The 17,456-nt window shown below is 39.2% G+C and overlaps 1 protein-coding gene across 15 annotated transcripts in view; it reads right to left on the bottom strand.

The window, feature by feature from the left end:
* LOC124132247 (zinc finger protein rotund-like) overlaps positions 1-17,456 on the bottom strand; it is a 406,713-nt gene that overhangs the window by 40,904 nt on the left and 348,353 nt on the right. For all 15 annotated transcript variants that reach the window (XM_046496075.2, XM_046496077.2, XM_046496076.2 and 12 more), the window contains 2 exons: positions 13,949-13,978; positions 13,226-13,264 (listed from right to left, as the gene is read on the bottom strand). In XM_046496075.2, coding sequence (XP_046352031.1) covers positions 13,226-13,264; positions 13,949-13,978 — 69 coding nt within the window. The remainder of the gene's footprint in view (positions 1-13,225; positions 13,265-13,948; positions 13,979-17,456) is intronic.

Below are 17,456 nucleotides of genomic sequence, written 5' to 3'. Positions count from 1 at the left end.
TACCCTGTGTAAGCAGTTATACACAATGGAGGGATGTTTGAAAATTGATGGTTGGGGCCCATAATGGATTTCAGAATGACACATTTCTGTGATATAATATATACTGCAATATTTGTCTCAGTATCAAAATATTAACAATACAGTCAGTAAATGGCTTGGTGAATGTTTGTGAGGTGTGGGTGGGAAGAGGCTTGGTGATTATGGGTGAGGTGTGGGTGGGGAGGGGCTTGATTATGGGTGAGGTGTGGGTGGGGGGAGGCTTGGTGATTATGGGTGAGGTGTGGGTTGGGAGGGGCCAGGTGAACATGTTTGAGGTGTGGGTGGGGAGGGGCTTGGTGATTATGGGTGAGGTGTGGGTGGGGAGGGGCCAGGTGAACATGTGTGAGGTGTGGGTTGGGAGGGGCCAGGTGAACATGTGTAAGGTGTGGGTGGGGAGGGGCTTGGTGATTATGGGTGAGGTGTGGGTGGGGAGAGGCTTGGTGCTTATGGGTGAGGTGTGGGTTGGGAGGGGCCAGGTGAACATGTTTGAGGTGTGGGTGGGGAGGGGCTTGGTGATTATGGGTGAGGTGTGGGTTGGGAGGGGCCAGGTGAACATGTGTGAGGTGTGGGTGGGGAGGGGCTTGGTGATTATGGGTGAGGTGTGGGTGGGGAGAGGCGTGGTGAACATGTGTGAGGTGTGGGTTGGGAGTGGCTTGATTATGGGTGAGGTATGGGTTGGGAGAGTCTTGGTGCTTATGGGTGAGGTGTGGGTTGGGAGGGGCCAGGTGAACATGTGTAAGGTATGGGTGGGGAGAGGCTTGGTGATTATGGGTGAGGTGTGGGTGGGGAGAGGCTTGGTGATTATGTGTAAGATGTGGGTGGGGAGAGGCTTGGTGAACATGTGTAAGATGTGGGTGGGGAGGGGCTTGGTGATTATGGGTGAGGTGTGGGTGGGGAGGGGCCAGGTGAACATGTGTGAGGTGTGGGTGGGGAGGGGTTTGGTGAACATGTGTAAGATGTGGGTGGGGAGAGGCTTGGTGATTATGGGTGAGGTGTGGGTGGGGAGGGGCCAGGTGAACATGTGTGAGGTGTGGGTGGGGAGGGGTTTGGTGAACATGTGTAAGATGTGGGTGGGGAGAGGCTTGGTGATTATGGGTGAGGTGTGGGTTGGGAGGGGCCAGGTGAACATGTGTAAGGTGTGGGTGGGGAGAGGCTTGGTGATTATGGGTGAGGTGTGGGTGGGGAGAGGCTTGGTGATTATGTGTAAGATGTGGGTGGGGAGAGGCTTGGTGAACATGTGTAAGATGTGGGTGGGGAGGGGCTTGGTGATTATGGGTGAGGTGTGGGTGGGGAGGGGCCAGGTGAACATGTGTGAGGTGTGGGTGGGGAGGGGTTTGGTGAACATGTGTAAGATGTGGGTGGGGAGAGGCTTGGTGATTATGGGTGAGGTGTGGGTGGGGAGGGGCCAGGTGAACATGTGTGAGGTGTGGGTGGGGAGGGGTTTGGTGAACATGTGTAAGATGTGGGTTGGGAGGGGCCAGGTGAACATGTGTAAGGTGTGGGTGGGGAGGGGCTTGGTGAACATGTGTAAGATGTGGGTTGGGAGGGGCCAGGTGAACATGTGTAAGATGTGGGTTGGGAGGGGCCAGGTGAACATGTGTAAGGTGTGGGTGGGGAGGGGACAGGTGAACATGTGTAAGGTGTGGGTGGGGAGGGGACAGGTGAACATGTGTAAGGTGTGGGTGGGGAGGGGCTTGGTGAACATGTGTAAGGTGTGGGTGGGGAGGGGCTTGGTGATTATGTGTTATTTGTGGGTGGGGAGGGGCCAGGTGAACATGTGTGAGGTGTGGGTCGGGAGGGGACAGGTGAACATGTGTAAGGTGTGGGTGGGGAGGGGCCAGGTGAACATGTGTAAGGTGTGGGTGGGGAGGGGCCAGGTGAACATGTGTAAGATGTGGGTTGGGAGGGGCCAGGTGAACATGTGTGAGGTGTGGGTGGGGAGGGGCTTGGTGAACATGTGTAAGGTGTGGGTGGGGAGGGGCTTGGTGATTATGTGTAAGGTGTGGGTGGGGAGGGGCTTGGTGATTATGTGTTATTTGTGGGTGGGGAGGGGCCAGGTGAACATGTGTGAGGTGTGGGTGGGGAGGGGCTTGGTGAACATGTGTAAGGTGTGGGTGGGGAGGGGCTTGGTGATTATGTGTTATTTGTGGGTGGGGAGGGGCCAGGTCAACATGTGTGAGGTGTGGGTGGGGAGGGGCTTGGTGAACATGTGTAAGGTGTGGGTGGGGAGGGGCTTGGTGATTATGTGTTATTTGTGGGTGGGGAGGGGCCAGGTGAACATGTGTGAGGTGTGGGTGGGGAGGGGCTTGGTGAACATGTGTAAGGTGTGGGTGGGGAGGGGCTTGGTGATTATGTGTTATTTGTGGGTGGGGAGGGGCCAGGTGAACATGTGTGAGGTGTGGGTGGGGAGGGGACAGGTGAACATGTGTAAGGTGTGGGTGGGGAGGGGCCAGGTGAACATGTGTAAGATGTGGGTTGGGAGGGGCCAGGTGAACATGTGTGAGGTGTGGGTGGGGAGGGGCTTGGTGAACATGTGTAAGGTGTGGGTGGGGAGGGGCTTGGTGATTATGTGTTATTTGTGGGTGGGGAGGGGCCAGGTGAACATGTGTGAGGTCTGGGTGGGGAGGGGACAGGTGAACATGTGTAAGGTGTGGGTGGGGAGGGGACAGGTGAACATGTGTAAGGTGTGGGTGGGGAGGGGACAGGTGAACATGTGTAAGGTGTGGGTGGGGAGGGGCTTTGTGATTATGTGTTATTTGTGGATGGGGAGAGGCTTGGTGAATGTGGGTGGGTGAGGAGGTGCTAAGTGAAATGTGGGTGTTGTGAATGTCGTATGCTGCTATGTAAATGCGGATGATGTGTAGGTGGAGTGTAAGTGAGTGGCTAGGTCAGTTTCGATTTACCTGTTCTAATTGTGTTGATAGATGATATTTTTTAGAGATATTGGACAAGTTCTCAGTGTGATTGGGCAGGCTGATACAGGTTTGAGACAGGACAGGCTGATAATATGATGGGTGGGGAGTTGGGGCACGAGTGGGAAGTGAGAAGTGGATGATTCATCGTATCCCAATTGTGTGGATCGATGCTCATGTCAATCACTGGATTGTCTGGTCCAGACTCAATTATTTACACACCGCCGTCATACAGCTGGAAAATTGCTGAAAGTGGTGTTAAACAACAAACAAATATGCTGCAATAAGGACTCCTTTACCAACTATATTCAATATTTTGAAAGATCAATAACAATAATTCTATAAATCCACCATTAGTATCATCTATTAATTGTGTGACAAACCATGACAATATTTTTAGCTGAAAGAAGTAATTTAAATGAATATGGAGTGAAAAAACAATGTATTTTTAGAATGACATCATAGACTTCAATGCCTCATCTATTTCATCTTCCATATTTTTTCAAATCATCCTAAGCTCAAAATAATTACATGGCATACACAAAACAGTTTGTATAAATAATGACTTAAAATATCTGAATTCAAATATGCTCGTTCCATTGCACTTTCATACCACCTATCACCTGAGAGCTGTTTTAAAAGCTTTCATTTTCACTACTGGGAGAATATTTACAAGTACAAATGCAAGGAGACCACATGTGTAAGACATGAGAAAATATTCCGCTCACACATTAGCATGCTAACCCTGTCATCAAAGACATTGTATTGGCATCAATCTCTAACACTACGACCGACATCTCCTTATTACAAAAACTAAGCACAAGAAATGCACAGGAAAGAACATTTATTAAAGTGAAAAAAATATTTTTTTCATCTGCATGAATATACCACTTTTTTTCAGTTATACTAACCTGATTAATTACCTCTCCTAAAAGCAGAGATAGTTTTGAATTCATATCTCAAATTGATTTTTATGAAAATTAGAAGTTTCAGATTTAATGATAATGTCAGATATGAGATATTTTGCAAAAGAGCTTTAATCATAACATGATGGGAAAAAAACGAAAAAGATTAATAATTACCTTATGACAGAGACAAAATATTATTCATAGATTTGCCAAGTTCATTGCATTTTTATGAACCAAAAATAATTATTTATTTTTTTACATTTGTAACATTTTTTTTGGCCTGACACTCTATTCATGAAAGAGGTTGGGACAAACCTTTTATCTACTTCTGATGACAATAAAGCTTTAATTAGGTTATTCATCTGTAAACACAAAAAACAAGGTCGAGCTAACATGATCACATTAAACAAACTACCAGTCCATCACCTACAATTTGTTTTTTAAACGTCAAGTTCCACAATCGCTTCCTCCTCCGTGAGCAACCGTTTACCAAGCCGTTTTTCCCTGACAGGTGAATCTATATGTAAAAGTGTTGATGCCGAGGCGACAACAATAAGAGCATGTCTGGTTGCGTCACCGATACCACAGTGCCCTTCGAAGACAGACTTTGTTACCAAATCGGTGCCCGCATCAGCCACTTCAGACAGGTCCCCTCAATTGTTTTCAACATTAAACATACCTTGATACAGAGAGTTGGCTTAACAAAGACGAGCCTTTACTCGAATGGCAGCCACAAACATGCTAGTTTCACAAATCCATACCCTCAGACTCTAAGTCGCTACTTGTTTGTGCCCCATATTGACGAAGAGAATTTCTCTGTTATTTAGATTTTTTCTATCTGATCAAATTACTATGTCAAATTTCAATATTAAATATTTGAATTCAATCAACTTTATTTGAGTCTTCATGTTTAATTCTTTTTGCCTATATACATATGTCTGCCAAGAGGTAATTTATGTCATCAGACTTATCTTCTGTTAGATTCTGTTGGGACGTCCCATTTGGGGTGTCAACATTGCATAAGTGGTTTATTCCAGTACATAATTTCTTTCATTTAGGCACGAGGCAATTTACATATATAAATAGATACACTAGTTCACATTTGAATATTGTATTATCTGTTGTGAAGGTAGGTTCATGTTATTATTAACATAAACCTGTCAACATCTTACAAATAACTGCTATCAAAGAGCTATCATTTTACCCAAACCACAAATGGTTCTACAGATAACAGTATCTTTTGTACGGACAATTAACTTTTAATCCTCAAGGCGTGAAACAGAGGATCATGAAGTACAACCATCTACAAATTAAAAATATTTTCCTCATCAATTCACATGAAAAGAGTGATGGATGTAACGATATACTCATTATTTAATATGTATGTGTCTGTCTCCTTCATTCCATTTTGACTGTGTCTCTTCATATGACAGAGATGCAAGTATGTATATATTACCCTAGGGCTTTGACGTTTAGAACTGATGTAGAATAAAGGCCTGGTTGTGTAAAGCAACATGGCAAAATAGGGCATTGAACACACCTGGTGATTGGGATGGGTAACTGAACACATCTGGTGAATGGGACGGGGAACTGAACACATTCGGTGATTGGGACGGGGAACTGAACACACCTGGTGATTGGGATGGGTAACTGAACACATCTGGTGAATGGGACGGGGAACTGAACACATTCGGTGATTGGGACAGGTAACTGAACACATCCAGTGATTGGGATGGGTAACTGAACACATCTGGTGATTGGGACGGGGTACTGAACACACCTGGTGATTGGAACGGGGTACTGAACACATCTGGTGATTGGGATGGGTAACTGAACACATCTGGTGATTGGGACGGGGAACTGAACACATTCGGTGATTGGGACGGGGAACTGAACACATTCCGTGATTGGGACGGGGAACTGAACACATTCGGTGATTGGGATGGGGAACTGAACACATCTGGTGATTGGGACGGGGAACTGAACACATCTGGTGATTGGGACGGGGAACTGAACACATCTGGTGATTGGGACGGGGTACTGAACACACCTGGTGATTGGGACGGGGTACTGAACACATCTGGTGATTGGGACGGGGTACTGAACACACCTTGTGATTGGGACAGGGTACTGAACACACCTGGTGATTGGGACGGGGTACTGAACACATCTGGTGATTGGGACGGGGAAGTGAACACATCCGGTGATTGGGATGGGGAACTGAACACATCCGGTGATTGGGACGGGGAACTGAACACATTCAGTGATTAGGACGGGGAACTGAACACATCCGGTGATTGGGACAGGGAACTGAACACATCTGGTGATTGGGACGGGGTACTGAACACACCTGGTGATTGGGACGGGGTACTGAACACATTTGGTGATTGGGACGGGGTACCGAACACATTCCGTGATTGGGACGGGGAACTGAACACATCCGGTGATTGGGACGGGGAACTGAACACATCTGGTGATTGGGACGGGGTACTGAACACATCTGGTGATTGGGACGAGGAACTGAACACATCCAGTGATTGGGATGGGGAACTGAACACATCTGGTGATTGGGATGGGGAACTGAACACATCCGTTGATTGGAGGGGGAACTGAACACATCCAGTGATTGGGACAGGGAACTGAACACATCTGGTGATTGGGACGGGGTACTGAACACATCCAGTGATTGGGATGGGGTACTGAACACATCCAGTGATTGGGATGGGGTACTGAACACATCCGTTGATTGGGATGGGGAACTGAACACATCCAGTGATTGGGACGGGGAACTGAACACATTCGGTGATTGGGACAGGGAACTGAACACATTTGGTGATTCGGACGGGGAACTGAACACATTCAGTGATTAGGACGGGGAACTGAACACATCTGGTGATTGGGACGGGGAACTGAACACATTTGGTGATTGGGACGGGGAACTGAACACATTCAGTGATTAGGACGGGGAACTGAACACATCCGGTGATTGGGACGGGGAACTGAACACACCTTGTGATTGGGACGGGGAACTGAATACATCTGGTGATTGGGACGGGGGACTGAACACATTCGGTGATTGGGACGGGGAACTGAACACATCCGTTGATTGGGTAGGAACTGAACACATGTGGTGATTGGGACGGGGAACTGAACACACCTTGTGATTGGGACAGGGAACTGAACACATCTGGTATAAGGTTTAAATATGTCAGACTTGTATATGACTCAGATTTCTTATTCCCACAAACAACAAATCACAAACGAAATACATCGGAATACAAGGATTCAGTCTACATTTAACATGAGGCACTATGTACCCCATAGTATTTCCACACAACGTGTGGGAGACCATAAACTAGGAAGAAACACCAATCACTCTTGGAGGCATTGATCAGAAAACTCATTTCTGCAGAATTTCTACCACCATATATCTAAAACATTTTACCTACTGATGTTGTATTAATTTCATTACAAGAGCTTCTTTTAGCTTAAAAATATATTGAAAATATTTAAATGTTTCTAACAACTTGCTATTTTTTCAATATCATAAATATGGATTTAAGTTGAACGATTGGCAAGTAAAAATATAGAAAATGATTAACATTTTTTTTTTGGTATTCTGTATTATTTTGAAAAAAAAGAGTGACATAAAAATTATTGCAAAATGTAATTATCTTTTGAAAATAAACTGTTTATACATTATGCATTCTAAAAGACTTTGATTTGATTTTTGAATTGTTAAGATTATACAAAATTGGTCATGACAACATTCAATATAATTTTCAGCACTTTGAATGCAGTAACCATTATTTTTGCATTCTTCAAATAAAATCAGAGTTGTTAGAATATTTTTTGTCTAGAAATATGGCACAATTTTTCCCCCCACAGATTTCTCTCAAAATGAACGATTTGTCTCCCAAATCCCATGGGTATAATTAACTCAACATTTTGACAATAGCAATGAATCATTTTACTCAACATAGTTTATAAAATTACTCGTGAAAATTTTAAAGAGTGAAAGAAAAAAACAAGAGAGAATTCATTCCATGGCTAGATTTGAAGGAGTACCATTGAAAATGAGCCTTTGAACAACAATGACTCATAGGCAGAGGTTAATGGTGAAAATACAACATTGCATTTGCAACAAATATTTTTCCAACTATAAAATTAGTTGAATTTAGATACTAGTTGTAAAGATAAATTCATCTTTGAACCATTGAAAGTGTTGCAAGAAGGACATAGTTTAATTAGGATACTGGAGTAAGACTTTAACACCCAGGGTTGTAAACTGGAGAATTCAGTGAGACATAAACAGTATGGATACAGGCTCAGCCTGGAAGGGGGACATTTTCTGGAGATCCAAGGCAACTTGTTTAGTTGTGGATATAGGAAGAGGAATGTTGCATGGGGAGAGGAAGGCCCCGGGGGAAGGGGAGTGGTTTTACACCAGAGTATGTAGGTCTTGAATGTCCCTGTGGGAGGGAACCCACTGGCAGTGGAGGGGAAGCTGGGCGTGGCATTAAAGAAGGTGGGGGACAATGCAAATGGATATGGGTGTCTGCTGACAAGGAAATGCTGTCGAAATTGAAAGGTTGTATATTGTGTGGGTGGGTATATTTCAGATAGTGTGGACATTTGGTGGAGAGGATCGGACGAGGGAGGGGGAAGGGGGGGAAGGGATGTCATATGATGGGTGACTACATCTTTAGAGAAATATAGCATTCCCAAAACAAACACTGTGAGGAACATGCACAGAAGCACAGGTAATGCCCATCCTCACACTTCTCCACAAGGATTATATGCATAAGGAGGATGCGAAATGAGTCAATTCTTTTTTGGGAGGAGAGATGTTTTAAAGAGGAGAGATGGACAGCCGAAGGACTGGCATATAGAGGAGGGGGTGGGGGGCTTCAGATGAGAGATACAGAACCAAGCAAGAAATGGACATGTTTCCGGCAGTTGAACATTAAATCTGAAATTGTAGAATACGACACGGACATTGAGTGACAGATAGAGAGGAATAGGGATTCATTATTTTGAAGCAAACGAAAAAATACAAATTGATTTTTGTTTTTTCCAACTAAAATTCTTATTGTAACTCTAAGATATGGAATGAATACTTGTTAATTAATATTTGGCATTTCTGTATCCAAAATGGATGTCAGGGGAGACAGAATCAAGGTTAGAGGAGAAATGAAAAAAACTATGAATGGAAATGAAGGAATGTGATAAAATGTGGATTAAACATGAGTATATAATGACTTTGGGAATATAGAGGACACCAAGGAGCATGGAAGAATTGCTTTATAAACACAAACCAAGAAAAACAGAATGCAATTTATAAAATGGAAAAGAGGTGAGGTCTGTCTGTCTGTGTATCTGTCTGCGATACCATGTCACAGTTTAACATGAAAACCCCATTCAGACACAGTATACTGACTCCGAGCTGACCAGTCCTTGTTTTAGCCCCTTAATGCCAAGTGCCAGGCAGGGTAATAAAAAGTACCATCTTTTAACGTCTTTTGGTATGACAAAGCCAGGGATCAAACAAATGGAAAAGGACATATAGTACCTGAGTGAGTGAAGGAGGGAGGGAGGGAGGCAGGTTTATGGCAGTTCAGGCAATACTTTGGCTAGTCCACTGTTGGAAAACACTATGGAAGCATGGGCTTTTCACAATGCAAAGGATCCAACCCAAGTCGTGTGATTGGTTAACCATGAAACATGTTTAAGCTGTACTGGCTATAAATAATAAGTTTTCTTATGAGAGGCCTTATCAAGAAATAATTGTTCCAAATGTCTGATATTTCTATGTACATAAGTAATATTGCCATCAACATTCTTATACTTGCCAAATTAAGAGATGAAAATGTTGCTTTCATAAATGATAACCTCTGTGATTAGTCACTCTCAAATTAATCGATTTTATTAATTCATAACATTTGTAACAGGCGTGCTTGATAAGAATGGTAACAGACATTATCCTTTCACTCTACAGTACATACTGTTGTCATATCACTTAAATTGCCGTGGAGACGTGTAAAACCTGTTGGTGCATTGTGAGGTATTCCATTTGTATTAACCATGCTTTCAGGTATTAAGAGAAAGCATTAGCATGGTCCTAATGTTAATAAGAATAAAAATTATATGAAACTAAACACAAATAATGTTATCTTGTGTTTTAGTAGGCTTTAAATATCATAATTTCAACTTAAATGATCCATAAATGTACTACCAGTACTCTTTTATTAAGCATTCTTAGTTAAGTGTCATGTTAATACTTTTTTCAAGCCACATCTGTTAAAGCAGCTTCTAGCAATATTGTTTTGGCACTTCCATACAGAAACAGACATTACAATAAACAACAAAAAGCCATCAGAAGAAGAAAAAGTTATTCAAGGAAACAGACATCACAATAAAACAGCCATCAGAATAAACAACAGCCTTAAGAGGGCACAAAAGCCATCAGAAGAAGAAAAAGTTATTAGAGAAAACAGACATCACAATAAAACTGACATCAGAATAAACAACAGCCTTTAGAGGACACAAAAGCCATCAGAAGAAGAAAAAGTTATTAGAGAAAACAGACATCACAATAAAACAGACATCAGAATAAACAACAGCTTTCCGAGGAAACAACAGCCCTTAAATGAAACATCATCCATCAAGAGAAACAACAGCCTTTACAGGAAACAGCATCCATCAGAAAAAAACTATACAGTATTGTATGAACCAGTAAATATTTGAAGAATTATATATTATCAACAAGATTATACACAACAGGAGTACAAATTGCTTGAAATGGCAAGACAAAAAATAGGAAATTGTACTGCAGATTTTGAATGGATAAATTATATTGAGACGAGACTTCTATGACAAGAAATAGACAGAGGGAGAGAAAAAAATGTGTATCTTTTGATATAGGTCAGTATATGTTCTGTGTGTAATTACTTGCTTTCAATAACTCTCATTATGAATGCTGATGTTGAGAATTATCTGAACTCAGGTAACCCACATGAAGATCTGATGATGCCAAGAGATCTTCCATATCACAAGTCCTTTTACAAAACTGAACCTTTAACATGTTCTTAACCAGACAATTTTAATACATGCTGTGCAATAATATGTTTATTCGTACAAATAACACGTTAGCATAACAAATGCACTGCTCCCAATTTTAAGAACATGTCTTTTATGCAAACCCATTATGTATTACCCTTCACTAAAATGTTATACAGAATGCCATACAAAACATATTCACTGTTTAAAATGGAATCCAAGTTGCTAAATGGCTGATAATTCAGCTCGTGTTAAATGTCAAAGATCTGATTTGAGGCGATAAAGTTCAGACATTTCACTTTCACTTTGAACACTATGTTAGAGTTTACGTTGACATGTCATAGTGACCTGTACAATGCATATTTCAAGTCGATGTCATTGTAAAATTTGATCATCTCTTCAACTACTAGAATTACGATCTTGAAACTCATCTCTTATACAGCTAGTCAAGTAACTCAATGCCTAAACCCTCTGGATTAAACTCTTTAAGGTTTCTTGACCAAAATGACTCTTGTCTTTTTTTGTAAATTCATAATACTTATTAGAGCAAGACATTAAAGTGGGCATTCCACATTGTAAACATTTTTCTTCTATGATACATATCAAAATCATATATAACCTTGATTTTCATGCTAAAATCTTGACTGAAATTACACCTTTCATTTGGATGCCATCAATTCTTTTTGAGGGGCCTTGAAGTAAAATGGAATGTTATTGACATTTTTTTAATTTTTTTTACAGAAGAATGTACTTCTTTATGCTGTCTAATTCTACTTCCCAGTATTATTTCTTACCTGTCAAAGTATTTTCATAGATTGAATTTAATGTTTGCTGTCACACGATCAGTGTCCTAAACATATCACACTGGTTGCTCACAGAACATATTAACCCTCGATGGTACGATGCCAGCATTGAAACTTGAATCTTGAATAATATCTTGAAATATGGACCTATTTTGATAGTGTGTATCATAAACATGTATTTTATGTTCAGAATGAACAATGATTATAACTTTTTCTAAGGATAAGCTATGCTTGAAAATTGTCGTATAGATCTCAAATTGTTCCACAAATATTTATAATTTTATGGAATTGACATCTGTACCAAAGCTTCAAAGAATTGTACTATTTCACAATACCTCTTTGATGATTAAATATTCAGGTTTAACTAATTATCATTTGTAGCTAAACACCAAAACCTTGTTTAATCTCGAAAGCCTGTTTGCTCAGTTCATTTTTTTGATAATCTTTCTGGTGCCACTAATCCAGTAGATGTTTTTTAGCTCTCTTCAAAAGAAGACTTAGAAACATTTGTCGCAGAGAAGAATCCAAAAGTTGAAATCCTGTTCAATGGGAAGTTATATTGTTTAAGAAATGCAGCAATTCATCAATGTAAACAACTTTCCATGACATGTGTTTCATGATCTGGTGGTCCTGTTCTCTATCATATGAAACTATTGATCTTTGTATATGAACCCTATCTAAATAACATTGATTGTATATGTATAAAGACAAAGGCAGCTTTTAATACAAATGCATGATATTCTGTCCTGACTACAAACATGCACAATATCTGAAATGTGTTGTTGCAGTAAGTATTTGTAAAATATCATAATGATGCAATATTTACAAGTATTCTGCTCATGGTTTATCAATTATTGTGACATAACAATCATAACTACAGCAAACCAAAACATTTAACTATACAATTGTGGGTAAGAGTTATGGTTGCCATAAGAGGCAACCAAACCGATCAGATGGTCAGGTTCGGTGACTTGCATGTTATCGTATCCCAACTGTGTGAATCAGTGCTCTTGTCAATCACTGGATTGTCTTGACAAGTTTCGATTATTTACAGACTGATGTCATACACCTGGAATATTGCTGAGTGTGGTGTGAAACAACAAACAAACACAATAACTTTTCTTGAATAAGGTCATCATAATTCAATTATTAGATTTCATCCAAGTTTTTCAAAAATGTGAATAGGGTCATTTCATAATTGGTTTTGCCATATATATTTTTTAAATACATAATTATATCTTTAAACAAACTGTTCAATGTATCTGCATTCATTAACAGTTGAAAGAAGTGATTCACCTTAATCAATGGTAGGTTGGACTATGTATATTGTGCTCTTCATCAAGTACTGAAAAGAGGAAAAAGCCATTTTCTTCAATTCTAAATTCTTAAGGACAGTAAATTGATGTGCTATGTTTAGAAGTGAAGAGGATGAAATCTAATAATTAGTTTATTCTGATCAAAGGATTTCTGTTTTAAAGTTGAAATTTCAAGTTTGAAGTCTTACCTTGACTGTTTGAAATAGGTCTGCCATCTCGTATTATATCTGTAACATTATATAAACAGTTGAAGAGTATATACATACTATTGAATATTTTAAGTGAGTGAGTTGGGTTTAATGCAGCTTTGAACAGTATTTCAGTTATAGCCTGGCTTGTCAGCTTGTTTGGGTAGGAATGTCCAAGTGAAGCAGGTTGTGGACGAGAGTCTCCTGGATCTTCAATCACAGGTAAGGTGCTGACAAATCAAGGATCATGATCAGGTAATGTGGGATTCGAACCCATGATCAGTGGCTCCTGGCACATCTAATGGAGACAACTCTGTACAGCAAATCCTAGAGCCTTTGACCACAAAGTCATTACCAGTAACATACTGTCACAAAGTTTGTTTTAGTCTCCTCCAATGTACTCATATATGTGTGTCAATGCTATACCAGTGTTGCTTTAAACCCCAGTGATGTAATAACTTCACTGGGAACATTGTTTCCTGAAATATTTTTTATTAAACCTTAGGAAAAGATGGACTGAATGCGAAGGAAAATATGTACAGGGGTACAGTGATTTATGGTTTGTTTGAAAATAGTTTGGCAACCAACTTCATATTTCAAAGTTCCACAAAATTCTTCTTATATAAGATGAACAGACTTTGGCATGTATCATACATTGAAATTATGATTTGTGAGACTGCATAGGGCTTAAAATGAAGTATATTCATCTAAAAGGATATCTACCTTTCCTTGGCCATGGAATAGCACTCAGATCTGAAATTGAAAAAGAAATATTGAAAAAAAATCTGATTTATCATAAGTGCATTGGCAGGGTAAACATCATTGGATAAATGCACTCTAGACAGAATACTTCTATGAATCTAGTGACTTATCATAATACTTATGCGCAGAAATATCACTGTTCTTAAATAATTCAGTCATTATAAACTTCATAATCTGCTGTTATATTGGAGGAAGAACTGTCTGCCAACAATGATGTATCGATGTGCACTTTGGACAGACAATGACACAACTTACTATTATTTACCATTGAGAGTGTGCTGTTTATTTGATGCAGTCAGTTAAGAAGAAGAAGAAGAAGAAGAAGCTATGTTTATACATAAAATTGTCTTCTTCACAACAATAAAAATAGTGCTGAAATAATTCTAAGTTGGAACATTTTAATAGCTTTTGGAAAATGTTTCCCAATCTGATATCAAAGCAGCATATGAAAGCATCCCTGTCATGACCACCCTGTATAATGCACCTTCAAATATCCCACTTCATGTTATCTACTTTGTGTTATGTGCTTCATATCTATATAAAAGGAAAAAGGGAAAAGGTGATTGATGAACAGGCAAATATTCACTGTAAAAGGCTCTTGTGATGTCAGTATGTTATGTCATCAACTTGTCCATGCCATGTGTTATGGACATACCCATGTCAGGTGTTATGGACAAATGCATACATCGATCAAAATTTAATTCATTTTTTGTGTAAAAAAATAAAGACATTGCTGCATCAAAGTTACATCAGAGGTGTTACTTCAGTTTTATATTTAGTTCAAACAACTACGAAAAATCACATGAAACAATTGGACATTTTTAGACTTTACCTTTTAATTTGAAACGCAACTGTGAATGCCAAAAGTATGTATGCCTGTAGCTCCTTTCAAATTTGAACATGGCACTACAGGCTGCTGTGGTATTTCTCACATAATCAGCCTCTCCAAATTCTTATAGAGCGATCTGAACACTAATTTTGAAGGCTCTGGATCGGAATGGATGAGCTCCAGATACCATAATCTTGTTGTGATGAAGATATTATTGTTGACAAAATGAAGGAGCCTTTATGTTTCTTTATAATATTTGACCAAAATATGGTCTTTTCCATGTGCCTTGAATACATATTTTGATATTAGTTACTAAAATCACAATGAATGTGTGAGAGCAAGAACTTGTCTTATAGCATCTCTACCACAGTGACACCTACTGTTTATCGTGAGGAACATATTGATTCAAATGATTGTTATAACCATACATCTAACTAAACAAAGCATATATGTCAGTAAGTTTTCTTCAGTCAAAATTACAATGACTTTGCATCATGCACTGACAGGTGTTATATATATACTTTGGCAGTTTTTTATCGCTATAAATATGTACACAAAAATATTATGTTTCAAATGAGCTGAATAAACATGTTTATAAAGTAGGACATCAAAATGTTGTGAGAAGAAGAATGATGTTACAAATCTGCTGCTTCTTAAGAAGATCATGCCAATAAATCGTCTTGTTAAACATACTGTTATGATACATTCATGACCAACTCCAATATTACAAGCATCTTCATCATCTGCTTTCAGTAATATGAGCATGAAAATGTAAACAATAATTGTTGAAATGATTCAACCTTGTGTATCAACATGCTAGTACAGTATAAAAAACATTGCAATATATATTAGTGACAAAATCCTTTCCATATTTATAAGAAATCTCTGCCAAAAGCAGAGTCGAATGTATGATTCTGACAATATCATGAGCATGTGCTGTACCCTTTCACGAACACCTGGTGTCATCACAAATTTTCAGTGGTCCATTCATATAAATGCACCCTTTACGCCAAATGGAATCTGTTTCAGTGGATAATCTAGACTGGTTATTTAGTCTCTTGCATTGACAATTTATATTTATATATAACCATCACTATAAACGACCTTTGAAAATATATGAACACTATTTCCAAATCATTATTCCGACTATATTATGATATGTGTTATATTCACTATCACTATACACCAACTATATAAGCTTATACATTTTAATCCTAATATATGGGTATCTTATATATTACATGCAGGACAGATTCATTAAGGAACATCTCAACATGCTACAACATTATGAAAAAAACCATTGTATCAATAAACAATCTATGAAAATATATGAAAACTAATTCTAGATCGTCTTTCAAAACATGTTTTTAATTATGGTAAGGAAATTAACTCAAGATAAGCTTATACATTTCATTCTAAAGATGAGTGTTTTCCAGATTCAGGGAGTAAGAGACTCAGCACAACAGTGTTAGAACCATTGTATTAAGGCAATACCAGCAGCATGTGTATCATGGCCGGAGGAATTTCACTACCCTGGTGGGATGGAGTGAGGTGTTGAAATGATAGATTGTTTACGGTGAGAACACCCTTGTGGCCAGAAAATGCCAGCATTACGACATTGAAAGTGCACCGGGGTGATTAGGGAGAGAACAAAAAGCTTTGTGAATAATTGATAATAATCTTGTACAAAAGAAATCACATTGTCAAATTGACCTGTTCTTTTCTCAGAGCCCTGGAACCAGGAGTGTTCTGCCAAGATGTAGAGGTGTGTTTTTTTAATTCTTGAGTTCTCTCAAATGCTATGGTTATGCCTCAAACATACAAAATATTTCCCTCATCTGAGTTTTTAAGTGATTTCAATCCACTGCAACTTGAGTTGATGGTTTGATAGGTGTTTATATGTACATATATATTTTAAGAGACAATACACTCATAAAGCAGTACATATTGAACAAATCTAGCAGTCCTTCCTTTTTAACACAACATTGGTTGATCCTAACTCAGCTTTTTCAATGAACTTGTCAACTGTTAAACAGAATTCTTTGCAAAGTGAGTTAAACTTTTGCTCAGCATTGGCAATATTGCAATGTAGAGAATTTCTGCAAAGCTTATGAATACATACTTGTGATATTTTTGAATAATTTCTTTTAAAATAAACTTAATAACATGGAATAAAATAAGATTGAAAGTTAGAGTTGCACTTTCTCAGACAGAATCTACATGTCAGATTGAATTAATGAACCATATAGGGGACATTTCCAAATGTGACACATCAGTGACAAAAATGATGTCTGATGCAATTCCCTTTTTTGATTTGTACCATATGGTTTTTTTCAGGTGAACAATTGACATGCCTTTGCATGTGTTTAAGATAGGAGCCACTGGTAGGGCAGGATACGCTAACCATTTCACAAACACCTGGTATCATTACTATTTGATAGAAATTCATAAACACATGCTCATGATAAAGTCGGAATTGTACAATCGACTCTGCTTTTGGCAAAAGTTTCTGATGAAAAAAGGAAATGGTTTTATTTACTTGATATTAAATGTATAATTTGAATTTTATTGAATTCTAATTATGATCCAAAAAGATGATGGTTATTTTATAAAAATATAAAACAGCTATTTAAGATTAAC

Source organism: Haliotis rufescens, unplaced genomic scaffold, assembly GCF_023055435.1.
Source record: "Haliotis rufescens isolate VD_foot unplaced genomic scaffold, xgHalRufe1.0.p SCAF_13, whole genome shotgun sequence".
Lineage (NCBI taxonomy): Eukaryota > Metazoa > Mollusca > Gastropoda > Lepetellida > Haliotidae > Haliotis > Haliotis rufescens.
The sequence above is the reverse complement of the archived record's forward strand: the minus strand, read 5'-3'. Positions and strand labels throughout refer to the sequence as shown.